The 26,374-nt window shown below is 40.0% G+C and overlaps 1 protein-coding gene across 13 annotated transcripts in view; it reads left to right on the top strand.

Moving 5' to 3' along the window:
* ATP2B1 (ATPase plasma membrane Ca2+ transporting 1) overlaps window positions 1–26,374 on the top strand; it is a 65,925-nt gene that overhangs the window by 10,056 nt on the left and 29,495 nt on the right. For all 13 annotated transcript variants that reach the window (XM_054831529.1, XM_054831573.1, XM_054831535.1 and 10 more), the window contains exons 2-3: window positions 20,410–20,820; window positions 25,663–25,860. In XM_054831529.1, coding sequence (XP_054687504.1) covers window positions 20,616–20,820; window positions 25,663–25,860 — 403 coding nt within the window. In that variant the 5' untranslated portion in view covers window positions 20,410–20,615. The remainder of the gene's footprint in view (window positions 1–20,409; window positions 20,821–25,662; window positions 25,861–26,374) is intronic.

Genomic DNA, 26,374 nt, shown 5'->3' with positions numbered 1-26,374 from the left:
CTACTTCAGTTCTGAAATTCATGTAGTTTAACAGTGTCAGCAGTTTTCACATTCTGCAGTGAGCTTGCTTTGCATAGTGAAATGTCTTAACATCTTCACAAAGTCTGATTTCAGATGTGTGTTTTGGTAATAGGTAGATCTGGCTGTGGTGACTGCAGATGTAGGGGTTTGTTTCTAAACTAAAGCTGTATTTCTAAAGTGAGTTGAAGGAGATTTTGTAATAAAGTACTAAATTATCTGGGATTTGAGAAAAGCATGGTCCCTTGGACTTTTGGATTTATTTATTTATTTATTTCTGTTACTTGGTTTCTGTTAGTGGAGGCACTCATAGTGGAGCTATCCTTCAGATGGAGATGGCCGCTCACAGTGCATACCAGGATACAGGAACATTTTGAAAGAGCTTTAGTACAAACCCATACTTCCAAAAATGAAATACCAGCATATAAAGCAGTAGTATGTACTAAGAATATCATCTGCTTGTGAGTGAACAATTCACACATGGCTTGCTTTTTTCCTTGTTGATCCTGGCATTGCTGGGCACTGCACAGCAGCACCTCAAACTGTTCGAAAAGGTTGTCTTGGTTATGCAAAGTCTGACACCCTAAAGCTGCAGTGTGAACTTAAGCTACCTCAAAGCACAGGAAATCAGTTTACCAGATGGAAAAATAGAAGGGGTGGATGCATTAGGGGAGTACTTTATATCTTCTGGGAAGATACTCTAGTAATGTTTTTAGTAAGTGGACTATTCACTCCAAAACTGAAACGCTGAATTTGCATAGGCTCGAAGCTTTATGTTTTCATTCTATTGTCAAATCTAAAGCTCAAGAAATGAATATGGAGAATAAAGCTATATATATAACCATGGGCAAATGGTTTGCTGGACAAAGTAAATATATGTTACTTTGAGGCAGTGATCATAAACCAGGCCTGTTTCAGTCTCCTGATGGGAGTTGCCAAAGGTCCCTTCTGAGCATTACTGAGCCGGCAAAGTAAAAACACTACTGAAGGGCTTTCCTCTTTGCTGTGATGGTTGGGACTAGCTGGAAATAGTGACGTGTGTCTGGTGCTGGGTTGTGGTGGTCTAGATCCCTGAGAGTATACGGGAGAGCCGGGGCTGCTTCCGCTGCCTGGCGCCTGTGCCCCTGCGGTGGGGCTGGAGGAGGAGGAGGTCTCTAGGAAAGGTCTCGCCCACCCCTCTGGATGGAGGAGCCTGAGTCAGCAGCAGGGTTCTCCTGTGCTGGCGATGGCGAGGACTAGCCCACAATGGGCGTTGTTAGCAAGAGCGTGGCCAGAGGGTTGTTGCCCTCCATGTGCTCATGAGGCCGCATCCAAAATGGTGTCCTGTTTTACACCTCGCCTGTCAGGCAGGCTGGCAAAGGATGACTAAGCTGCTTAGGGGCTGTCCTGTGGCATCTGGGGAGAGGTTGAGCGAGGTGGCTTTGCTTGACCTGGAAGGGAGAAGGCTAAGGAGGGGGACCCTGGTGATGGCCTTCAGTGGGGCCTCGCAGGGAAGGTGCAGCCAGGCTCTTCTTTTTCCTAGGATAAACATGGGGGTGAGTAGAAGAGCTTCCGTGATTGACTTGAGCTGGTGAGGCCTGTGCTGCACTGGAAGGGGACATTCCCCATCACCTGTGTGACCTTCAGGACGAACCACTGGCGTTGTCGCTGTCTTCCTTGTCACTAGTTCTCATCTAGGGCTGTCCCCTGACCTCGAGGTCAGGTGAGCGTGCGTGCTGGCGCAAGACTGTTGTACCCGCTGGCTGTAGCGTGGGCTCAGGTGTTCCTAAACTGACTGTGAAACCATAGCCTTCCTCTTGCATGTGCCTGCGCTGATGCGGTAATGCAACCACTTGATGTGTGAGTTCAGCTCAGCCGGCTGTGCTTACCTTGAGCAGAGCAATCCTGGCCACTGGCATAAGTGTCTTAAAAACCTGAAACTTGTCACTGTGGGCTTCTGCTGTTGTTGAAGAGACACAAGCACATCTAAGTAAGATGAGATTCATGTGACTATTTCAGATCATGTCCTAGGTGGCTAAATTTAATATTTTGGCAGAGAAGTTATAAATTATCCATTGCACATTAAAAAAAAAAAAAAGCCTGAAGTGCCTACCTTTGATATAGGTGTTACCGTTTGGTCAGGTGAATCTCCCACGTGGTAGGAGGAATGTAAACGTTTAACCCATGGAATGCAAACAGGTTTCAGAATTCCAGATTGGACCTTCAGGTGGCGAGAAGGGAATGGGAAGAGCACAACTTCAGCATTGGCTTCTAAAAAAGCTCTTGCATCTGCTGCATGCTGTTCATCACTAATTATTGAAGTACTAAATCTCAGGGAGTGATTAATACTGGAATCAGTAATTGTTCAGCTGTGTACTAAATGTAAGGTCTTTAGCTTTTCAGGTTAAAAACTGAGATAACAAACCTCTGTAGATCCTTAAAGGCAGCTGTAGTAATTTTGAAGTGTAAAATTCTGTGGAATTTGCTGTAGAAACTTATCCGAGAGGAAAAGTGCTCCAAACATACTCATGTTTCAAGGGGCTTTTAGTGCTTCCCTCCACCCTACCGATTTCATATAAATGGATCACATGTTTTAACTTGCTGATTAGAAGCCTAATGTCAATCTCTCAAATGTAAAGGCTATTATAAACATAATTATTTGGGAGTTTAATGAGGCTACAGTGGCAGGGTGAATTAGAGTTGTGGTGTCATAACCAATAAATTGCTATGTGAATTTTTGGCATTTACCTTGCTTATACCACCTGTTTACAACTTCATACTCATAAATTCAGTCATGTGTTTTGAAAAATGTATCTTTCCTGCAAGTATGGTTTCACATTTGCTTTGCTCAAGCAGGTTCAGTGTAGTTCTGTGCCCTGTTCTGAGTTGGCACCGGTATTGGATTATCGGTGTGGTGAGCCTGGTTAGATAACCAGTCTGCCCAGAAGACAGCATTTTTCCTAACTGGATCAGCTTCTCATGTATCTTCAGAAACTTCACTGTTGTCAAAAGAGACGGCAACAACTTGGGGAAGGGCAGGATGATCAGAGTGGCTGGGACACATCCTGATACTGGGACATCATAGAATGGTTTGGGTTGGAAGGGACCTCAAAGATCACCTAGTTCCCATCCCCCCACCGGACATGGGCAGAGACACCCTCCACTAGACCACGTTGCCCAAAGGCCCATCCAGCCTGGCCTTGAACACTTCCAGGGAGGGGGCATCCATAGCTTCTCTGGGCAACCTGTTCCAGTGCCTCACCGCCCTCACAGTGAAGAATTTCTTTCTCATATCTACTCTAAGTTTACCCTCCTGCAGTTTAAAGCCATTAGCCCTCGCCCTGTCAGTACATGCCCTTGTAAACAGTCCCTCTCCAGCTTTCCTGTAGGCCCCCTTCAGGTACTGGAAGGCTGCTCTGAGGTCTCCCTGGAGCCTTCTCTTCTCCAGGCTGAACAACCCCACCTCTCCCAGCTGGTCTTCATAGGAGAGGGGCTCCAGCCCTCTGACCAGCTTTGTGGCCCTCCTCTGGACTCGCTCCAACAGCTCCATGTCCTTCTAATGTTGGGGTCCCCCAGAGCTGGATGCAGTCCTCCAGGTGGGGTCTCATGAGAGTGGAGTAGAATCACCATGTTTGTGATGGAAGAGGCAGGGTTTTTCCAGCTGCGGTTGCCCTGTGTAAAGCGTACTGAGCAGCCTGGCCAGAGTCCTGGGAACCAACCAGGCACAGCACACGAGTAGCAAATGCTGCTGGAGCCCTGAATTTCAACAGCAAAACTGTGAGGTGGCCTTGTCCCGTGCTAGAGGAAAAACTTTAGTCAGCTATACCATATTCAACCGTAAGCTCTATTAGATGGGAACCGGTTTGATCCACTTTGACTTATTCATTTAGTGAATTTACTAAGTGAAAGTGAAGCTGAGAAGTGAACACCACTTTCCTGTAGGAACTGGGAAGCAGAAACAGCCATCTAACTTGCCGAAGGGTGGTTCTTCTATTTTCAAAACTTGAAACAAGTGAAGGCTAAATTCCATAGCTACAGGCACATTCTTCATCTTGGGTAGGTAGTAATAAAAATCTAATGATTCAAGCTGTCAAAGCTTTTTAAAGTTCATGTGAAGTTTAAGATGATGGAAATTTATCCTTTCTTTGGGAGGAGGAGAGTGTTTTGCTGCTCTTCTAGAGGAAGTTTTGAGACTAAGGAGCTCATCACATTTGTGTAAGCTTTTCATATGTAAACTTTTAAATAGTGAAACTTAGAAATAGCCACCCAATAAAATAATTTGATAAATTGGCAAGAATTTTATATTAGCTTAGCCTTTTACAAACTAGTTAGGAAATACTGACTTTATTAAAAAAAGAAATAAAATTGCCCAAATTTTGCAGTCTAAACAAGCAAGGAGTGTCTGTTTGCGGAGCTTTTGCCAGGAAGGTATGTTGTCTCATGTTGGCCTAGAGCTTAGTGTTCACCTCCGTGAGATGGCAAAAAGCTATCAATCTGTCTGCTTAAAGCCTGTTCCTCTTTCAAACTGTTTCCACAACTGCCGCTGTGTCAACACCGTTCAGTCGTAATTGCCAACTCCAAAGCAGGCCGATCAATGGAAATGCTAAATAAAGCAGTGGAGCTCTTGCCTCAGAGGATGCGTAAAACCAGATTTGCCAGTAGGTGCATGCCTCTGCGAACGCCAGCAGAAAGGTTATCTGTTTGTTACCTTCTAGTCCAACGCCGCACCACCGTACCTTCCTGCCTCCTTTGCTAGCGGATCGCCTTGTACTCCGAGTTTCTCAACTTTCTGAACTCCAGATGAAGCTGCTTTTTAAGAAGTGAACAACCAAAAGAGTTTAGCTTTTCTGAAATTGAGAAACAGCAGAATCCATAGGAATAAAAACCGTTGACTAGCTTGAACTGTAGCTATATAAAGGTTTGGGGGTTTTTTTGTTTGGTTGGTTGAGTTTTTTTGACATATGAAGCATCAGGCTTATGGTACTTGTTAGTGCTGTTGGAGTGTATCCTGCCATTTATGAGACTTTGAGAGGTGACTGCTGGTTGGGGATCAGAAACAAAACACCAACTCTGTTGGCCATTGACATACATGTCTGTGAAAGCCCAAGGAAGTTCTTGGCGTGCTTTAAACTAACCGCGTTAGGTTTGCAGTCGCAACTCTTTTAGTGCTTTCTTACAAGGTATCTTTTCCACAGCTGATAAGTAAAATGATGTCTGTACTCCCTCTGCTGGCTCTGCAAAAATAGCTTTCCTGAGCTTAAATAGTCGAGTAGCACCTCTTACAAATACGCCTGTGTGAAATTCTGAGTTAAGAACAGTTTAATGAATAGAAGAGGGATTTTCCTGAAAAATGGGTCAACAAATAGTTACTGAAAGCTAATCAGGTGTCTCAGATGCTATCTCCTGCTATAATGGTAAACACTGGTGTTGTATATACCTTTGTAATTGTAGGCTGGTCTGTTTTTGTGTATCAACGATTGGATGGGGCTATCCAAATTAAGATACCAAATACTTATACATCTAGTCATACATGAGAGCCCTATTTTTATAAGTATTGTGTGCTATATGTACATGAAGAGGTATGATATCTGGAAGCCTCCCATGGGGGGAGAGACCTTATATCCTTCCATAAATTACAGTGCTCTGTACATTTAATTGATTATTCTGAGACTACTGGTTTCTTCCTATATGAAGAGATATATAAAAATTCTCAGCCAGAATGGAAGACTTCAGGTCTTGGTATAGATAGGTGTTATGTCCATAATCAAAGCAATTGCTCTTGGAAATCATCAGACATCTTTACATGCCAATGCAGTTCATTCTGTTTTCTTGTTTTCTGATTTACTCTGTTATACTGCTATTCTAGTTATTTTGGCTTTCTGGAATTTAGGGATGGTTTAACAGTTTCAGAGGACTGAGAGAATAGCCTACCCTGCTATACTGGTCAGTAACTGGTCTGAAGCTGGATAAGTGGAATTACAAGCCAAACTGCCCTTTTAGCATTTGCTAATTCAGAATGTCTCTGAAAAAGAACCCCTGAGCCTTGTGATGTGGAGAGCCTGACTTCTGGTTGCTAAGTCTGAGGATGTTTTCTGGCTTTTCATGCCCACAAGGTCCATTTCCTGGAAAGTGTGGTCTTTTGTCCAGACATTTGCTTGCATAATTCATGACTGTCAAATATTTCAGAATGGTAAGACTACTGTGCAAACCTGGTTTAAGAATTTGATGCAGCCAAACACACTGTGGTTCCTCCTGTTAGATTTCTCTTTGCGTTTACCTGTGGCTGTCTGCAGATGTCTTTAGGCATTGCTGTACTGAGAAGGGACTGCTTGGCTGTATAAACCAGGCAGTTGCCCAGGAGTTCACACAAAGGTTAGAACAAGTCTTCCTCTCACAGCGAGTGTGTTCACCCTACCAAATATCGTGCTCTTCCGGTTTTTTTCCTTTGGGTATGCTATTGTGGATTAAGGTCTTGAAGTTTAGCCCTGTGACTTGGATATCCCCCACTTATGATCAGAATTTAGAGTTTTACTGCCATGCTCAATAATTTCTGTCTTAATGTCCAAAGTTGTATTTTTAATAATGTTTATGTTAGTTGACAAGTAAACCAAAACTTGCGGATCTGCGTAATATAGGCCATAAAATTTAGCTTAGCCGTGACTGCCTTGAACCCTTGTAAAGCAAGAACAGCTGAGGATTCTCAGCGCATAGGGAAATGTTTCCATTTTCTAGGAAAGCCTAGTGTATTTTAGAAACCTCCAAGTTAAGGAGTCAGAGATTCCTATCTTAAAATAGCTTAAAATAATAAAGTAGCTTAGAATAGCTTGGTTTAGACTTTCTTTGAGCAATTTTGCTGTGAGGCAATTGTTTAAATACTTTAAAGTATTTGCTCAGTGAAAAATACTTTTTGACAGCTAATGGCTTATTTTAATAATAATTGCTGAACAATAAGGTAATGTTTTAGTAAGTACCTACTTTTTGAGTTTTAAGGAAGAAAGCTGTCTTGAAAGCTGTTTAGTCTTAATTAAGTGCATAAAGCATCATGCCTCAAACTAGATTGTGGTTTTAACAGATAGCTGTGTAACTGCCTAAAATTGTTTGTTCCTTTATACTTAGTTTGATTCTGGATTCTGACCATATACTGTTTAATCTCATTGCCAAGTTCTTTTAATTTGGTAACTGCTCTAAACTGTGTTCAAATAAGATATTCCATCCCCCACCCCTCAAAAAAACCCCCCAACAAACCCAAACCAAAAAACCCACTACAAACCAACCATCACCTCAATTTCATGCTGTTTTGGTTAGAAGGAAAGATTTCACTAGGAATGGACACATTTGCAAAAATCTGACTCCTGTAGTAGGAGTGTAGCACACCAAGAATCAACTGGCTATTAATAGTCTAGAAAAAGCTACTAGCTTCTGGTATCGAGTCTACAAGTGCAAAATACAAAACTACACATAAATGTTCAGTGTAAATGGGTGTTTGTTCTGAAGGTGAAGTGGAAGCACTGTTTATAAGCTGTGCTGCTATACCTGTGAATGTTAAACATATTAAGAATATTCAGGATTCTGTTGGCATAAATTTGTTTCCTCCAGAAAAGGAGGAAACAGAAAGCAACGTTGTAAAACATTGGAAGTAGAATCAAACTAAGAATTTAAGTAAACATAGATTAGAGACCACAGGAAAAGTTGGCTTTCAACCTGCTTGACACAATGTAGATACTTGAATATGCATGTAACTTAAATGAGCCAAATTTATAACATCATTTTGAAATGAGGTGTATAGTTGCTTGTCAATGTGTAGGGCTCCTTCATAAGAAGTTTCAGTTCTTCCCAACCAGTGTTTGCTAGCCTGCCTGAAGAGAGCTTACAAAGTCTGAAACTTGTTACTGTGAAGGCTATCAGACTTCATACTTCACTGGGTTTTTTCTAAATCTTGTCTACCTCAGGTAGGTTTTTGGAAATGCTGCTAAAGTGTTCTGTAGCTACAAAGGTTTTCAGATGGCTTCTGTTCTTCCCTTGACAAAATAATTAAAATAGGTCATTCTTAATAGAACTGAAATAATAAATGGGTTTTTGGAGAACAGTCTTAGCACAGCTGCTTTCTAGCAGTCTACTTTCTATTCTTCATTAGAAATGGAGACAGACTGCTGTGTGGCCTTCAAGCTAAAGAGTCTTTTGAAGGTGCTAAGAAACCAGGTGATAGTATCCTGGGAGGAAGACGGCGATACAGGAGGCTGCTTAGGAAACTTAGTGGAGCACTAGAAGACAGAGAGGGGAGACTTCTATGCATCTTCCAAAATTACCTCTAGAAAGACTGAGTCCCTAACTGGGAGCCTTGGTAATTCACGTTATCTTTTGTTTCACAGTGCTATGTCACTCTTGTTTCATGATACTCTGATGCTCTTCTCAGTCACTTCCCTCCAGTGGGGAAACAGTAATTTTCCTGGGCCTTGCTAACCGCAGGCTAGAGGAAACGCTCTGCTTTTCTATTCTGCTTTACCTGTTTGCTGCAGTAAGGGAAACTTGTGAGCTGCAGGGGTTAGATTAAACATGTAATTAGCTTCTTACTTATCAGGGCTGGTCTGTGAGCCCCTGCTTGGCTGTATGGGGACAGAAACTCACACTAAGCTGAGGTGTGCTACAGTCAGATGGGTAATTGCAATGGCCCTTTGAGGAAGTTTGTTGGAAACTGAGCTGGACATACAAGTCTTGGTTCTTAAGAATTTGTGCCTTCAGCAGTGGCCAGATGGAATTAGTCTAACATGCACAAATTAAACAGCTTAGCAAGTTGTGTGAAGTTTGTCACTTGAGTGGAAGAGCCAATGCTGCCCTTCCCAATTTCTTTTCTTCAGAGGTACTGTATGCTATTGCTAGAATCAACCTGATTGCAGAAGTTGCAGACATTACCGTGCACCACTGTTAAATAAACAAACACTTGCAGGAAGTAGCTCTGTGTAGAAAGAGCAAAATAGGTCTGACTTGGATGAGTCAGAATGACGATCTGTAGTCTTTAGGGATGGCTCATGGATGGGTGGACTCTTGGCCCTGAGGGTCAGCTGCAGCTGAACAAAAGGCAGTAAGCTCCCAATTCAGATGCTGTCTTTTGGAAGGAGGAATATTGCCCTTATTGAAGTAGCCACTAGGAACTGCTGCTGAGGATTCAGAGCTGCCTTAGCAGGAGACTGACACCTCGCTATGTACGCCCATGGTAGTTATGCTCGAGGCACCTGAGTGCCTGCTGCTTCACTGTGTTATTTCTGATAGCCTTGTGCTTCGATTCGGCAGGGGAGTGAAGGAAACAAATATCTGATCCTTGGCACTGAATAGGTCCAGCTGGTTGCTATGAAGTTTTTCAAGGCATGGGCTTTCACCGCCTAGAGGAATAAGCACTGTGCTGGAGCTAAATAGACACCTGGTTCACCTAATTTAAATGTTTGCTGTTTAGACTGGAAGTACAACCACCTACAAATTGCGTTAGGATTCACTGACACTACTGAGGAGTTAAGATCTTTGGTTTAGCGGAAATTGAGGGAGAGATTTCCTTTACTGAGTGGAATAGAACTTTTGAATGTCATCATGGAGCATGGCGCCATTTGTATTCTTTTCCCCAGTCACTTTTTTCTAGTGACTTAGTCATGCAACTGATGTGTTTGTGCTCTAAGAAACTTTCTAAAGAGTTATTGCACAGTGTAGATCTTCACACCTGAAGACTTTAGAAATGAAGCTGCAATTGTTAATTGTGCATAGCCAGATTGTACAGCAATTATTAAATAGTCTACTAAAACTGAGAAATTAATTAAGTTTACTAAATCCGTTTGAGCTGCCGTTTGACGGTCTGGTGAATTTGCTATTCAGTTCAAATGGTGTCTGGCCTTGGCAGTAAAGTGATGTATCATGCGATTTATTTAATGGCATATCACTTTACCTGAAATAAGAGGGAAGATGAAACTTTCCTTGAATGGAGATTAATGTTATTTTAAAGGTGGCAGCAACATAGTTCCATGATGAAGATGCTCCCAGCATTAACTGAATGTGTATCCCTTAAGTTGGCATATCCACATTGACTTTGACTGCTACAAATAAATCAGCAATTCTGGCAACTTGTGGAAAAACTTCTGGAGAATCTGTTGTGGTAACTTGTTCAGCCAGTAAAACCCCTGATATTTAAATCTTTTGGCTTTATTTTGTGGCTGGGGGCTGGGAATGCTTTTTGGATGACTGAATTTTGCACCAGACTGCTATGAATAACCCACACTTGGACTGTAGAGAAGTGAAATGCATGGCTACAGTCACAGCTCTTGGGAGGGTGGAGTCTTGGGAACACGCATGGTGCTTCCTATCTCCTTGGATCCAGAGGGGCAGATTGCATTGCTGTCAAAAAATTGTCTGTTCTTAAAGATCATGGAAGTGGTGCACAAGTGCAGGGGGAAGGCAAGAGCAGTGGAAAAAGGATTAGTAAAGGAATGGGTGCTAAAACTGGTTGGAGTGCTGTGTGTCCCATGAGACAGACTTGGAGCAGGACCCAAGACAAAGCACTGTATCTCAGTGACAGAGGTGCTGTGAAAGGAGAGTAAAAAGGCACATAAGAAGTTACTGTTCTGAGCCCTGGCTTGCCTGTGTGACTGTTGTGACAGCAGGCTTTCACATAGTCTATTACTTCATTAACACAGTTGCCAATTAACGTAGGTGGATTTTCCCAATGCAAAAGGATAAGGGTGGCAGGTGTAAGTTGCAGTATTAGTGTCAAATAATGAGAGCTGCTTCAGGACCTCTGTGAGTGGAAGCCTTATGCCTCGACACTAGCACAGTCATTCCTTTGGTCACCTGAGGATGTGACAGGCTTGCTGCTTGCATCGTTAGACCTTACGAAGTGGTACGATGGGAGTCTCAGCTTTGTCCATCCTGTTTACTAGCAATGCTTACACACTCACTGTCTGTGCTAAAGAAGCAAACTGCCAAGGGAAGAATTCATTACCTTGTATCAAATGGTGCACCAGGGGTTACTGTATAACTTGTACTGATCACAAAGCATTTAATTCAACATCATTCCATGGACAGGTACCAACAGCTATATTGCAGTAATGCTTAAACGTAAGCAAAAAAAACCAACCCAAAAACCCCAAACCGGCAACCAACTTTGCACAAATGAGAAAGTTCTTTAAAAGGAGCAGCTAAAAGAACAGGACAGTGCAGGCAGCATGAGAACGTAGCCTTTAAGTGGGTGTCAGACTTGAGAAACACCGAAAGGTGTAATCGCGAGGAAGGACCAGTTTTGAAACTGGAGACGTGCCCGAAGGATAAAGCAGTATGTAGCCTCACTAAATGGTAAAAACATATCAGGTGATACTATGAGGCTCAGTTTACTGAAGATATTGTACCAGAAAGAGGAAGCCCACTAGAATGTATTAGTGAGCTAAGCTCTCAAAATCTATCAAAGAGCTAAAGGGATGCTCAGTATAGTCATAATGAAGAAGTTTGCAAGAAACACAGGTGTGGAATCTCTTGCAAAGCCATACAGTAGATTTTCAATTTCAAGTATCGAGGGTAAAAAAAAGAAAAAATAAAAAACACCAAAAAAACTCCAAACCAACAAACCCCCCTTAACCTCCTCTTCCTACTACCAGCAGGAACAGCAAATACGTGCAGTAATTCTGAAAGAGCTACTCAAGTGTAGACTACTCATGACATTTGAATTAAAAAAAAAACTTGGCTCCTTAAGAATGGATGGCAAATGTAATTGCAGTTTTTAAAAGGGGTTCTCTCAGAATGACTCTTTAGCCAGTTTACTTGGTGTATTTTCTGGCAGGCAAGGATTAATATGGCATGCAGAGGAAGCTAGCAGAGCTTTCAAGTTACGTATTTTTCAAGAAGGCAGGCAGGCTTTTTTAAGGGTTTGAGGATAAGGATAAACTGTGTTCTTGTCTTTCCAAAAGGCCTTTGAAAAATCTGAAGACAAAAGCTCTTAAACTGGCATGTTACAGGACAAGAGGGAAGCTTCTTATATGTTGGCCACAAGGGAAAAAAAACAGATATCCACTTAGCATCATAGTGTGTGCTCACTGAGGTGGGTGACCAGAGCTGGGGGTTTTATTTTTTTTTATGTTCCAAACCATTGCTTGGCAGGGATGATTGGGAGAATCATGTATGGATGATTTACCACACAAATAGTTCAATGAGCGTATAGAATATATCCTAGTACTGTTTCTACATAGCAGTAAGCTAGTCCAAGGTAGCAAAAAAACCCCAATAAAATTTACCATACTAAGCTAATTTTACTGTCCTAATAGAAGGGAGGCAGCCATATGCAGAGTGACTTTATGGAGGTAATTAGGCTTAATCTCATTAAGCTTAAATATTTCCTAGTAGTTTTAAGACTAATTTAAAATTAATCTTGAGGTTTCCTGACTACAAAAAGAATCAGGTAGGGATGGACTTCTGCCCTTTGCCTGAAGGCTCAGAGGTCTAAAGAGCTTTTGGCACCTCTTTGGTACCAGGAAGCACGGTTACAGTCAAAAGCATACCGCTCTGCTTAAATGGATATTAATATGAAAAAAAATGCTTTCTAGAAGAAAAGGGGGAGTGCTCAAATCAGGATGAGATGGTAAATGTCTGGTTCTGCCTGAAGTGTTACATGCAATTTGACTTGAGCATGTTTTCATTTAAGTGGGTGCAACATGGAACAAAGTTTCTGGTGTTAAGAGCTGAAGTTGACTCAGAGCTTCAGATCAGAACAAAGACATTTCCACTGGTGCTAGTTACTGTCTAATAACCTTTTAAGGGAAGAAAATAATTGCTCAAACTGAGTAAAGCAATTTTAATGTGATAGTATTGTGGGAATTGAAAGATGGAAGTAAAAATAGAGATAACATCTGAAATGTGTGTTTAGCTCAAAAGGTATTGGAAGCAGGGTTAAGGAGAAGCAGCAAAGAAGCAGCAGAAGTTAGAGGCTTTGTGAAAAAAGGTAAAAAGAATTCTCAAGACAAGTAATACACCTGTGGGAATAACTGTTATGAGGAAGTCAGCTGCTGTTTTGCTCTGAGTCATACTTAGTGTCAGAACTGACCAGCTGGATGCATTGCTTACAGGCATGCACTAAGCTTTAAGTGCAACAAATGACTAAAATCCAGGAATCCAATTCCAGCTCTGTTGGACGAAATTTGGTACCATCTCACTTGAAACTTGGCTGTGTATAATGATGTCATATGCCTCATTTAACACATGCCTGACAGGTTTTGTGACTGGAATGCATCTTGTAATTTGGGAATGCAAGGAAACTGTTGTAATCTAATAATGCATAATTTTAACAAGTAGGATGTCATGCTACCATCTCCTTCTGAATAAGTTTAGCTTTTTATATTATAATTTTTGCCAATACTGTTTTGACAAATATTGATGTGGAAAGTGTAGTAAGTTGTTCCTGAACTTATTAATACAAATATTTGTCAATGGATGACTTGACTTTACTGCACCCCCCCAAAAAAAAACCCAAACCTACTTTTAGAGTTATATAAGTTATGAATATGACAGACCTGTTATAGAACTCACTTTACAGCATAATTATCCTGAATAAACAGGATAAAAGCCTGAACTGTGCAGGATTAAGAGACTTGAAATTCTTGGTCATCTATTTAGGACCCAATGCATCTGAAGCGAAGCAAAAGATGGGACATGAGGCAAAAATTTTTTTTCTTGCATTTTAAACATCAGTAGGTGGAGCTTTGTGATGTTGCAGGTTTGCCTTCAGCCATCAAGTGCCTTAGTCCAAATTTTGGCAGCTCCACTCATCTCAAGTTATCTGAGGAAGCTGACGCACATAGTAAATGAATCTTAGGTACTTGAACATGCTAGAAATAGTGCCAAATGGGACAGAGTCATAGCTAGAGGTTAAAACTTTTTTTTTATCTGGGATTATAGTCTTAACTCGGAATTACCTGGTGTTATAAACCATCCCGTCAAATTTAGCCTTTTTGTTTTAGTTTACGATGTCATCGCAGAGCAAAAAGTAGATGAGCCTAGTAAAATGAAGAACTAAGAAGGAGGCTTCAGGACGTGCAGGTGGAGAAGGAAGAAGCTGTCTGAGTGTTATCAAAGCTGTGAACTGTAGGAGACCCTTCAAGACATTGCTCTGTTAATGGATATCTGGAATGAGTAATGCCTGCTGCCAGAAAAATGTTTTAAGTAGTTAAAAACTCAACTCTTCTGCATGGGTTTGTGTCTGGAAGTGTTTGGCTTCTTGTGGACAACTCAGCATTGTAATATGAGATAGGAGAGTATGAAAGCCTAGTATTTTAAATACATGGGACACTTGATGCTTTCTGTAATCGTGATCACATTAGTTTTATTCTCTAGGACTTTCCAGTATATCCCAAAGTCTGATGTTCCTTGGAAGTGTTCACAGGTTTTTCTGAAGCCCTACTTGTTGGATCAGTCTCTTGTATCTATTTAGTTCTCTCATATTCAAGTTAAAATACCTTAAATTCAGAAAGCTAATGATTAGTTTAAGCTTTCGATAAAATAGTTTTTCTACTCAGACTATTCTATACAACACTTTCTGATCTCGTTCCTTAATCCAGCTGTCACTTCGGTTGGAGCCGACTTGCTTCGTGAGTGTGGGAAGGCCATGGCTTGGAAAGGGCAGGGCAGTACAGTGCGCGGTTGGCTGATGGCGTAAGACAATGTCTCCTTGCACGACAGGCTCCTTGCAGAGGCTGTGGAGTGAGCAGCTTCATAAGAGAAGGTCATGTTCTTCATGTCGTAATAACTCACCTTCAAGACTGTTACAGTTTTCCCTTGCTGCTACCAAAATAGGAGGGAAATGATGCGTGAATCCTTTGCGTGAGCATTGATAATTTGTACTATATTGAATTGACTTCAGGCTGCTGAAGTCCTAATTTGTTAGCCATCATTTCAATAAGAAATAATTTGGGGTCTTAAAGCAAAGAAACTACCACTGGATGAAACTGCTACTACAGAAGTGTCAATCACAGTAGGCAGTAGCAATCCTTTAGATTAAGTGTGATAAATACCAGTGTTTACATCCACTGCAGACTCTAGGAACAGCAGCCAGTTTTTATTTCAGTTAGGTGAGTACATCAGCCTCCGAAGAGATTAAGTTTCAGAATGAAGTCAGATTTGTCTTTTAAAAACTCAGCAAAACTCGTGACCTTTGACTTTGCTGTTTATAACACAAGAGTTGAAGAGTTGTAATAAGGGAAACTTGTCATTACAACACTGCTGGGCACATTTAAGGCTGAAGGTGATGTATTAAAAACTTTCTGTTGCAGAGGGTCTTCTACGATTGTGCCCTCTCTTTAGCTGTTCAGTCTACTTGTAATTGTCTCTTCGTAAGCCAGGCTCTCTGAGATGCTTGCACTAAAAAGACAGCATACCACTGAAAAGATTTAACTCTCAGTTGTTCAGTTAGGCACGTTTTAACATATGGGATAGTGAGCTGTAAATGCATACTGTTCTGTATGAACTTTCTGTTTTACTAGTGTTCATTCGCATTTCTTGGGAAACAGCTGGTGAGTTTCTGTAGCCTTTCAAGTAGGTATGAGGGTCTGTCTCTTACAGTAGGAAAACTGACCTTCCAGAGCAGAAGATCTCGGACTTTTTCAGTGTGATTTCCAGGTCACTTTCTCACTTACAGTTACTTTCCATTATAATAATATTACAGCCAACTTCTTTTTTCCCCTAAGGAAAAATGTCATGTGATGGGTTGCAGCTGTGGAACTTACCCAGTGCTGTGGGTTTCAAACTAAAGTATGCAAAGGCATATTATATTTTTCAGTATCTTAAAAGCTGACTTTTTGGAATGGATTAAAATGGCATGGCAACTGAAACACATGGGAACAGTTTTTATCACTGCAACCTCTTGGTATGTAGATCTGTCCGGTCTTCATTAAACTAATTAGATTAAACAAAGGCTTTCCTGAGATAATCACTTTGCAAGCCTTTTCCTATATTACAGCAACCAGCTTTAGTGTGTTGTTGAAGGTCAAATGCTAGTACCAGCTAATGCTTAATATCTGAATGCATAGTGTTCAAGCAGATGTATAAATTAAATTGAATGACACAGGATATATAATTGCTGGAGCTTTGACTCTTGAGGTATGAGTTTGCTTAAGTGTTTTAAGATTTAATTTTCTTAAAATGCATTTCCTGTAGGTTGGTGAAGCAAGTATTAAATGTAAATTCAATAATAGGAAAGGCTTGCATAGGAGTCTAAGGTGTGCTAGATCCTGTGCATCTGGGCAATAGTAATTATGCCACTCTTAAACTCTGCTGTTCACATTTGATTGTCAGTGTGGGGTCACTGCAAATTCTCACTTCAAGGTAGCCTTAATTAATGAATGTAGAACACAGATTATAGCTTTCTTCCAAATAGAGGGAATTACTAAATACTAAATAACTAATTACTAAATACTAAATTGCTAATTACTTTCACCTAAGAAGAACTATTTCTGGCGTCCTTTCTAAAGCAAGCTTAATGTTCAGGGCCGCCCCAAAAAGCAGCTACTATTGAGGCAGGGGATTAACATGGGTTTATATTTAAAGTGGTGTTAGAAGAACACTTCAAGAAACATGTTACAGCTTCTTCTAGCTTGGTCAACACAGTATGTTTTGGTGGCACTAAATAAAGTTGCAATCTATAGTGTTTTCATGCTTTGGTAAACGTCTCAACATGTAGACTTCTTTCTATTCAGAGCTTGTCCTTTTTGCAGTCCAACTACAGAGGCTTGTGAGTTTATCAAACTTCTAACGCTGGTAAAATTAGCTAACCTTCATTTCATAGGTTATGGTTTTGAATTGTTGTCTTTGGTAACAAAGAGCTCTCACTTAGCGAAGAGTATTAATGTGATTTGGGTAAGGAATTTAAGATGAGGTACTCCTCATAGGCAGCCGCAATGACGTGATGTGTCAGTGAAGCTGTTAGTCATGGAGCAGCAGAGTCTTTTCAGAAAGATTTGCACAACTATCAGATTCCTGCCTGTGAGAGTATGTGCTGCTACCATAAGGTGCTTCTGCAGTACAAGATTTTTAGGCACTTTGAGTGTGACAGACAACAGCTTTAAAGTTGCTCCTAGTCTCAGTGATATGTAAACAAAGGATTATCCAAAAGTTGATGTGCCTAATGAAGGACAGACTTCTCTTAATCATCTTGTGTGCAGCTTGTTTAAGCTGGACACTAACATAACTTCAACTGAATTAAGCTTTAAATAAGCTGGAACTTCAGCAATGGTGTATAAGTGACTTTGCTAACTGTTTCTTGAATTTAAAGTTTGAGATATTAGCAGATTGAAAGTTTGAGGTGAGTTGCTTTTACCTATAGTGCTTCAGAGCTCATGCAGCTCAAATAACTTATCTCAAATGGCTGCTGCAGGAATTGGGTTGAGAACTGGAACACTGGTCAAAACAAATAAAATATTCCACTAGTTGAAGAGAGAAATATTATTAGATGATCTATGTAGGTTAAAAATATGCTTTCTTTTATGATACTTGAATTTCACTGTTTATAGTTGCATTATGCATTGCCACTTTGTTACAAAAGTGGACTGTTGGAACTTGCTGTAACAGGAAACAATTGAATGTTGCAATGTTTGACATCAAAACTGCATTAAGGATATTTCTTAAAGAAATTTGTAGCAAGATTTTTCTGTAGGAATCAGCAGAAAAACTATATTAAGGTAAGTCCATTCCGTACCCTGTGCCGAGAGGCTTTTGTACTGTCCATTGAAATGCCTGGTAAAAATGGGCTACTGGAGCAGATTCCTTCTAGTCTGATTTGGTGTAACAATTGCTCCTGTTTAACCACTTTTTATGATTTGGAGAAAACCTGCAGTTGATCAGTATTCAGAATTTCAAGAGTCTTCACACTGTTCCTCTCAATTTTTCTCAGCTATTTCCTAACACGGGTGTGCCAAATAATCTGTAACATTACTAGAGCTGATCTGCAGAACCCCACTGCTTTTGTCGGGTAAATCTAAGCTCATTGAGCTTGTCTGTGAACCCTAAGGGTCCCTTGGTGGTTAAGCCACCGTTGAGTTACTTCAGAACATCTGAGAACCCCTTTCAGTATAAACTGGTAGTAATAGCTAATCACTGGACTACTATTATATTTTAACAAAAATGGATCTAGATGCATAGAGATGATAGAACCAGAGTGCAAATCACAGTGTGACCTATGATTAAGCAATGTTATTGCTCTTAAGACTACTTGCACATGAAAGCAAGTCTTGCCCTGGCCCAGCATTCAAAGCTTTTCAATGGCAAGTGAGCAGTGACTAGAGCTGTAGCTTTTCCTAACCTCGTGTCTGTACTTGGATTTGGGTGTATTTGGGCCTCAGGTGCCAGACTCCTGCTAGAGGCTTGAACAGAGCTTTTCTTAATTAAAATTGAATCCAGTTGGATGTAATTAGTTGTGGGGCATTCTGCTTGGTCTATTTTTGCCTCATTAGCAGCTGCAGCACCTTCTCCATAGCTATACAAACTCATTTGCCTGATCTGCTTGTTATACTGTCATAGCTTATGATCAGATGCCAGTTGGTAAATCCTCCTAGGCTACTAGTTGGCCAACAGCATCCAGCTTTTGGTCATTAGATAAAGATGTGGCGTGTCTTTCAAGAGCACTCTTTCATGCATGATTTGCATGAATTTCTTCACCTACAGGATACTTCAGCAGAACATGTTACAGTCAGCTGAAGAACATATGTTAATCAAAACTGCATCCTAGCATGCAGGTTAACACCATCATCATGGACTCGTCAATGGTTGTAATATTTTTTGCAAGTAACAAAAACAATGAAGATTTAAAATGGATTTTTAAATTAGGTACCTTGTTGATGTTATAGGATTCTGAAGTTTTATGCATATGAATATTGATTGCTTTGTGCTTTTTGTTGCTCTCAGAAAACAGCCATAGACAGTGCTTGTCTCAGAATCTCCTAGTGATAGGAAGAGCGGTTGTAGTTCTGCTGGAGATTGGACTGTCTCTTGTGGTCGGGTGACATCACTTCAGTCTTTCAGCGTCAGTGGTTGTCTTCAGTACAAATCCAGTACTGTGACACGGTGCTTAAAACATAGATTGACGATAGCTGAGGCTGATTGTTTACAGAGCAGAGAACTAAGTCTTTCCTGGAACTAAGACCTTTAAATTTCTGGTAATCGGGTGCTTATATCTGGACTTCAACATAGGCAGGGGGGTTCAGCTGAATAGTCCTCTAACCAGGCAGGGCAAGAGCCAGAAGTCTTTTCTTTGCTATTTGGTGACTCTTTGCCTTCATAAAGCAATGCAGTGAGTGGTAACTGTTTGCCTTTGCTAGGCATATGATGCCTGAGGGTCTTGTTGACCTGGAAGTATGCAAGTTATTGTTCATCTGAGCCTTGCAGTCATAATATTTTATGGGGGACTATATTGTTACTTGTGCTTACCATTCCCTCTTATGTCAATAAAACTGATTTACGCAATCAGACTTCTGTCTTCTGCACACAGCAGATCTTCATATAGGTGTGAAGTGTTTGTGCATTCACTATACTGTTGTGTAGATACGTGTGTACATGCAAGATGTGTCAGCCGAGTGGGAATTAAACATAGAGTGCCTGTGCAGGTTAAGAATCCTCTGGGTAGATATTAATTTCTCAGCTACAGTGCAGGTAATCAGACAGAAGAGCTGCTTTTAGTCTCCCTATCCCTTCTGTAGGAAGGTAGTATTGTGCTGTTTTCCCCTCTGTTCAAACAAATAAATGCAGATACTGTAGGAGGCTTGAGTTGTGATGAAATGGGCTGGAGGGGGGGCTAAAACTATTTGGACATGAAAATGCATTAAGACCTAGGTCTGCCTGAAGATATACTCCTACTTACACAACGAAAGTACTTCATGCATGGGCTAACCTAGTGTTGAAACTGTTTTCCTTGAGGTTTGCACAAATGAATTCATGAGAACAAACAAAAGCTTGCTCATCCCAATCTCTGAAGTGAAAGCTTCCATGAAAAGTCAGGATTTTTAGCTTGAGTATGTTCTTACCCCATGTAACATCAGTGGTGGATGCTCCAAACTCCATTTCCCTGGGAACAGATTTACTTCCAGGTGTTTTTAAAGGTTTCCTCTTGATGGTGAACCATATGGATATACCAAGCAAAATACAAGACTTAAAGGCAACAGTTATTCTAAGAAGTTAATGATTTAAGAAAGTATAATAATGCAAGGTTGTTTTGGGATGGGAAACATCCATTTTATGCCTCGTCACTCTTGCCAGCTGACTGCTAACTAAAAATATTATAGGAAATATGAAGAAATTGTCCTTAATCAGAAATTTGTTCTGTAACCTCAGTACAAAGAGTAGGGTTGTCTTGCAATGTGTTTCAGTATAGCTGTTGTGTAACTGAATGTATATTTATTCTTTCCCTAGACTGTACATGCCATTTGGCTTGGGGAACAGAACACGCCATGGGACAACCTCAAAGATATCTCTCCAGACGGGGTCTCTTACTTGGGTGATGTGTCTGCTCTCCTGACTGTCTTCATACCCAAAGGATTTATTTTCCTTTTGGAAATATTTTAAGTTGAAATCTTGTTCCTTACTGGAAACTGTCTACACTAAAGACTGCACACATCATGGGTGATATGGCAAACAACTCGGTTGCATATAGTGGCGTAAAAAATGCTGTAAAAGAAGCTAATCATGGAGATTTTGGAGTTACTCTTGCAGAACTCCGTTCTCTTATGGAACTTCGAGCTACAGATGCACTGCATAAAATACAGGAATGCTATGGAGATGTACATGGCATCTGTACAAAATTGAAAACTTCACCAAATGAAGGTAAGTCAATTTTAACACTATTTTTGGGGAAACTCCATTTAGGAAAAACCTTAGTCAAACTACTTCTATAAACTTTGTTCTGTTAAAAAAGAAGTATTTCAGTTACCATAATAAAATATTGCTTCTTCTCTAAGGCAGAGGTATTGAATGGTAAGAAGTAAGCAAGAGGTTTTTTTTCAATTGGTCTAACTGCATGTGAGATGTTGGATTAGTGGTGAGGTTGCACTTTGGAATAAAGTTCATTGATGTAGGCATCCACATATGAAATAGCAATGCAACATAGCAATGTTTAATTTACTGCTTAAGTGTAAGTTTTGTGAGGAGCTCAGCCAATAGTTCACAATTCAGATCATGTTGTCATAGAACACAAGGATTTAGTAGTTTAATGCAGGGTTTATTAATGCTTCTGTGTTGCTACTTAGGTCTTGTATTCCCTAATGAAACAATTTTTAAAGCTGGTGACATCTGTTTTCTATTTGTACTACATTGAATTCTTAATAGCAGGATCTAGTTTTTAAATCTGTGATATTTCTGTGGATTTCATTTGATCTATACAAAATAACTTATCAACACAGCTTTAGGCACTAAGAGGTACTGTCACTATTAGTAGAAGGTTTGCAAAGTGATCACACAATCTTATTCTCTAGAAATAAGCATCTTTGAAGATGTATTTGCCATGTTGGACTTGATGACATTCTGTGAAGTATGGCTACCTGACGTTTTGCTCTCTAGAGTTATTACTCCAAGATAGACTGTACAAATGTGAAGAAGGAAATGTATCAAGTCTCCTTTCTGAGAGCTTTCCAGAAATTAAGGTCCCGCCCTGTCTTCCAATGTAAATGAAAGCTCTAAGCTTTAATTTGTGAAAGATGCAAGTCATATCGCTTAGCTATCTAAACTGTAGTATCTTGTACAAATGTTCTTATGTATTTTTATCTAACATTAATTCAAAGTGAAGTCCTGCTGTTGGTAGTGATTGAGAAGTGCCAAGACCAGGATTTTGGCAAATTGTGATGCCTTGGCATTTAAGCACTCACATAACTTTTAACCAATGTGGTGTCATGTCAGGGGCAGTGAAGTACCTGCTGGCTTAATCCCAGAAAGCTGTTGCTTTCTGTTCTTCAGAAATACTATTGAAAGGTTTGTCTCCTTGGATCAAGAACAAGTAATGCTGTAAGGTATCTCTGGGTACATCTGCATTTAACATGTTTTGGCTTGATCTGCTTTTAAAGCCAGACTCCTGATTTCCAGACTCCTGAAATTATTTCAGTACATGAACTGGGTTCCTCTTACCAAACTGAAAGTAGCCAGCTCTCATGCCTGACCTGCCAGTGGATGGGAGCAGACCAATTTTAGGCTGCAGAAGAAAATTGTAAAACATGAGGACTGCAAACTTCTGTTCCTCAGCATCGATGGAGTTGTAGAGTTTAGTGCGTGTGTGTGAAGCGCTGCTGTGTACCGGCAGTGTAACACCTCTTAGGAGCAGCGGTCTGTTGCTACCCTGTTGACCTGTTGCATAGAAAGGCAGTTTCCTTTCTGTCTGAAAAGGGCTGTAGTTTTCTACAATCAGGAACTGAACTCAAGAGTTGAATCCTATCTTACAGTAATCGCCACGGTTTAAGGCCCATTATTACTGCAAGCTAGATGGGTGTACGTTTGCAGACGGCCATGATGCACTAAGCACCAAATACCTGCTATACACTTTGAGTCTCATAATGTAACAAGCAGGTTAATGCATGGGAATGATAAGTGTCAGCGTACTAAAACTGGAAAGGGATAGATTGCCCTTTCCTGCAGATTGATTCTGCTGTACTGAGGACTCTGTGATGAGCGCCTTTCCTTTTCAAAATGATTTGACATTTAGATGTACTGTCCTGCAATCAGTTAAATACAATCGCTAACTTGATAAAAGGGCGCCATCTTTTTTTTTTTTTTTCAAGTGAGAGAGCAGCTCATAAAAACAGCAAGGCCTCAACAGTCAAATGTGATAATTAGCTCAGAAAAGGTTAAGTAAGATGAGTTAGAGCAGTGTCCTCTACAAAGGTGTCGTTTCGGCTCTGAATCACTGCATGAACCTTTAGAGAACCAGCCTCTCTGTCAGGTAAGCTGCTATAAATTTCTCAGAGGTACTACTAGAGAGCTCTTGTAAAAGTAAAACTAAGTCTCTTCTTTTGTCAAATTCAAGTTGTAAGTAGTTGTAATGGAGACATTTCTATTGGAGAAAATCTAGGCAAGATCTATGCAGAAAAGTGCTATGTGTTATACTAGTTCTAGCTCTTTAAAGTCTTGTGTGCGCACCTGCAAGGCCCTATGACACTTCTTCCTATTCAGAAGCTTTCTTTATGATGTGAAATTCTGACTTGTCATAATTACCAGTGGCTTCACAGCAGAAGTACGTGTAGCTCCAAAATGCCACACAGTGGATGAGTTCAGCTTGTATAATTTCTTGCTTTGAAGTTGTTGACAATGTAAGGCAATGTCTGTTTTCAGGCGAAATGTGGATCAGACCTACGTGATTTGAAATGAGAAATGGGAACTGCCCTTTACCAGTATTACTAAAAAAAGACACTGAGCAGACTTTACTGCTTAGTATTTAATATTTATGTCCTTTACATATGTACAAATGTATACAGATATGAATAAATGAATGTTTGACATATCTGTAGTAGCAGAAGTCCTTCCTATATTTTGGAGAGATGGACCACCATTGATATTTCCACAGGTCTACACAATTTTGATTGTCTAGTAACTTCTAGATTTCTAATAAAATTTGTATATGAAGCTTTAACTAGTTCCTTGCCTAATATTTTTCAAACTTAACCCCAAATAACATAAATTACCCTACTGAGATACATAACGAACAATATAATGGCAGTAGCTTCGACCTCAGGACTGTAGACTGTGAACTATGAAATTGCCAGCTGTGTGGTAAATGTAGTGAGTTCAGTAATGGTGCCTGGTGTATTATGGCAAATACTAGAAATATAAATGCTTTTTGTCTTTGCTAGGTTTATTTACTAATCTTCGTTAAATGGTTCTGATAGTAGCTTGACTTTATATAGTCTTGTTGGAAAACACTTTTCGTTCTTCAAAGACCATTCTGTATACTTCTGATGTTCTGCATCCTGGTACCCTGTGAAGGAAGGAGGAAACTGGTGCTGCTGACATTATGTAAATAATGTTTCAAACTCTGCCGTGCTAAAAGGAAGAGAGAAATGGTATCTGTTGCAGAATAGCGATATGTTCAGCCTTTTGGAATGGCCAAGCTGTCCTGAGTTTCTCTAGATCCTCTTGTAAAGCTTGATTTTCAAAAAGGTCTTGCAGTGCTTTTTGAGTTGAGAGTGAAAGTAGGCACCTCAAAGCTTGAACTTCAAGAAGTGTAGTGCTATGGCTAACCAGTAAAATTACTCCTTTCTATTAAACGTCCAAAGCAATGAATTCAAGGTGAATCTTAGAGTGTTAGAATAAATCTAATTTATTGTGTACTCTGAGAGTATGTTTAATTTGTTTCACTTTTGAAAAGTGCACATAATATTTTGCTTTTCAGTTAAGTGATTACACAGCAGTTAGCATTTAAAACTGAGCTTTGCAATTCAGTAGTCTTTGCAAAGTGTCTTGAAATATGTGATGGTTCTAGGAAATGTCAGTTAGAGGTGTTAAATACTCCATTTATTGTGAAAGGCAGTTGCAGTGGTTGTTGTTCTTACTCATTGCCTACCGGGTTTGCAATGTCTTTATCACTAAGTGGTTTGATTAACTACTGTAAAAACCTGCTACTAAGAAAATTGTTGTCTTTAAGCAGGTGCTGATTATAACCTTGGGGGCAATATGGTTGAAGTATCCAGACCTTTGCTATGAACATGGCTGTATGTTTTGCCATTTTGCTTTGAAAAATGAGCTAGTGGCTTAAATTCTGAATGGCATGTTAGGCAACTGGAAGTAAACCAGAGATGTTCTTATGGAGGACCTTGAGTGCATGACTTTGCATTGAATATACTTGGTATTCCTTTATTTTTAAGGACTTGGCTAATTCTTGAAGCATGCTAATGTCCCTTAAGGATGGTACAAGAGTTGAAACAGAAGAGGACTCTGAAAGAAATATGCCATATAAGAAAGATGATAGGTACAAAACTGAGGTGACAGACCCTGCACAGTACTAAATATGGGCTCTCTCTGTGTGAGAGGAGATAAAGAAAGTGAAGCTTCAGAAGAGCAAACAACTGCTGTCCAGGCAGAAGCAGCATTAAGTGGCTGCCTCTTTCCACATGATGCCTGGACAGCTTCACCAGCTTTTTATATTATTTTATATCATAAGTAAATAATATGCAAATATAGTATTTATAGTAATTTATATTATTATTACATATCTTATTATAAATGTTATGTTATTTGTAGGATCCTAGGATGTTATCTCTGAATATAGAATCACTACAGTGGGAACCAGATCTGGCTTCACAAGCTGCGGTCTTGCTAAAGCTGCATGGTGCTACTCAGTCTCGATAGTAGTAACTTTGTTAATGATCTTGTCTTGCAAACTTGTTTATTTTGTACAAAGGCATGTTTATTACTATTATTCTGTTGCTATGTCATATTAAGTACAAGTAGGTAGACCATCAGCTTATTTTATAATTCACGCTTTGCCAAGATAAAGTATGGCTGGTTTTCTGTAGTGACTCTGATTTAAGGATAACACTTATGTAATTATGTTTGAGATATGGCTTTTCAGTATTGTCACTGAAATACGGAGTGGGACTTGACTCCATGAATGGGAAACCTCAATCACTTCTAATGTGAGGGTGAAATGCAAATAAGCATCACTAACTTTGTCTTATTATTAAATAGGTCTAAGTGGAAATCCAGCAGATATAGAAAGGAGAGAAGCAGTTTTTGGGAAGAACTTTATACCTCCTAAAAAGCCAAAAACATTTCTTCAGTTAGTATGGGAAGCACTACAGGACGTTACACTAATTATATTAGAAATTGCAGCTGTAGTATCCTTGGGCCTTTCTTTTTACCAGCCTCCAGGAGGAAATGAATCACGTAAGTAAACTTTTTAAAAAGTAGGCATCTACTTTTATTTTATCAGTATTATACTACTGACTTTCCTGGTCCAACATGCTTGTACTGTGAATCTGATGGGAGACAGTAAGTCAGTGGAAAAGCAGCTTGTTCCTTATTGAGAGAATGCTACTAAAACTCTAGCTTGCCTTAAAAGGGCAATATGAGATTTCCCTGGTCATGATCTGGTATCATTCTGACCAAGATAATGCCAAAGGTAAAGTGCAAGCAGCAGAAACAAGAACTTGTCTTAGATACAGTCAAGTTTTTGTGCAAGCGTTTTTTTAGCTTTGCTTCAAATATTTAAGTAACTTATCATTTGCGGTCATGTGCTTTCTTTGGGGAGTCACCAAGTCTTAAATTTTCCTTGATTTGCAATGTGACACCAGTAACTTTTCTAATTTAAGAAATGAAGCTGTATTTATACTTATAAATGGAAGATGAAGGAATCTGGCCTTCATTGAACTGAATTTTTGCAATGATATCTGGCTTGTTA

The sequence above is a fragment of the Grus americana genome, chromosome 1 (genome assembly GCF_028858705.1).
Source record: "Grus americana isolate bGruAme1 chromosome 1, bGruAme1.mat, whole genome shotgun sequence".
Taxonomy (NCBI): Eukaryota; Metazoa; Chordata; class Aves; order Gruiformes; family Gruidae; genus Grus; species Grus americana.
Note: the sequence above shows the minus strand (reverse complement) of the source record. Positions and strands in the feature narration are given on the sequence as shown.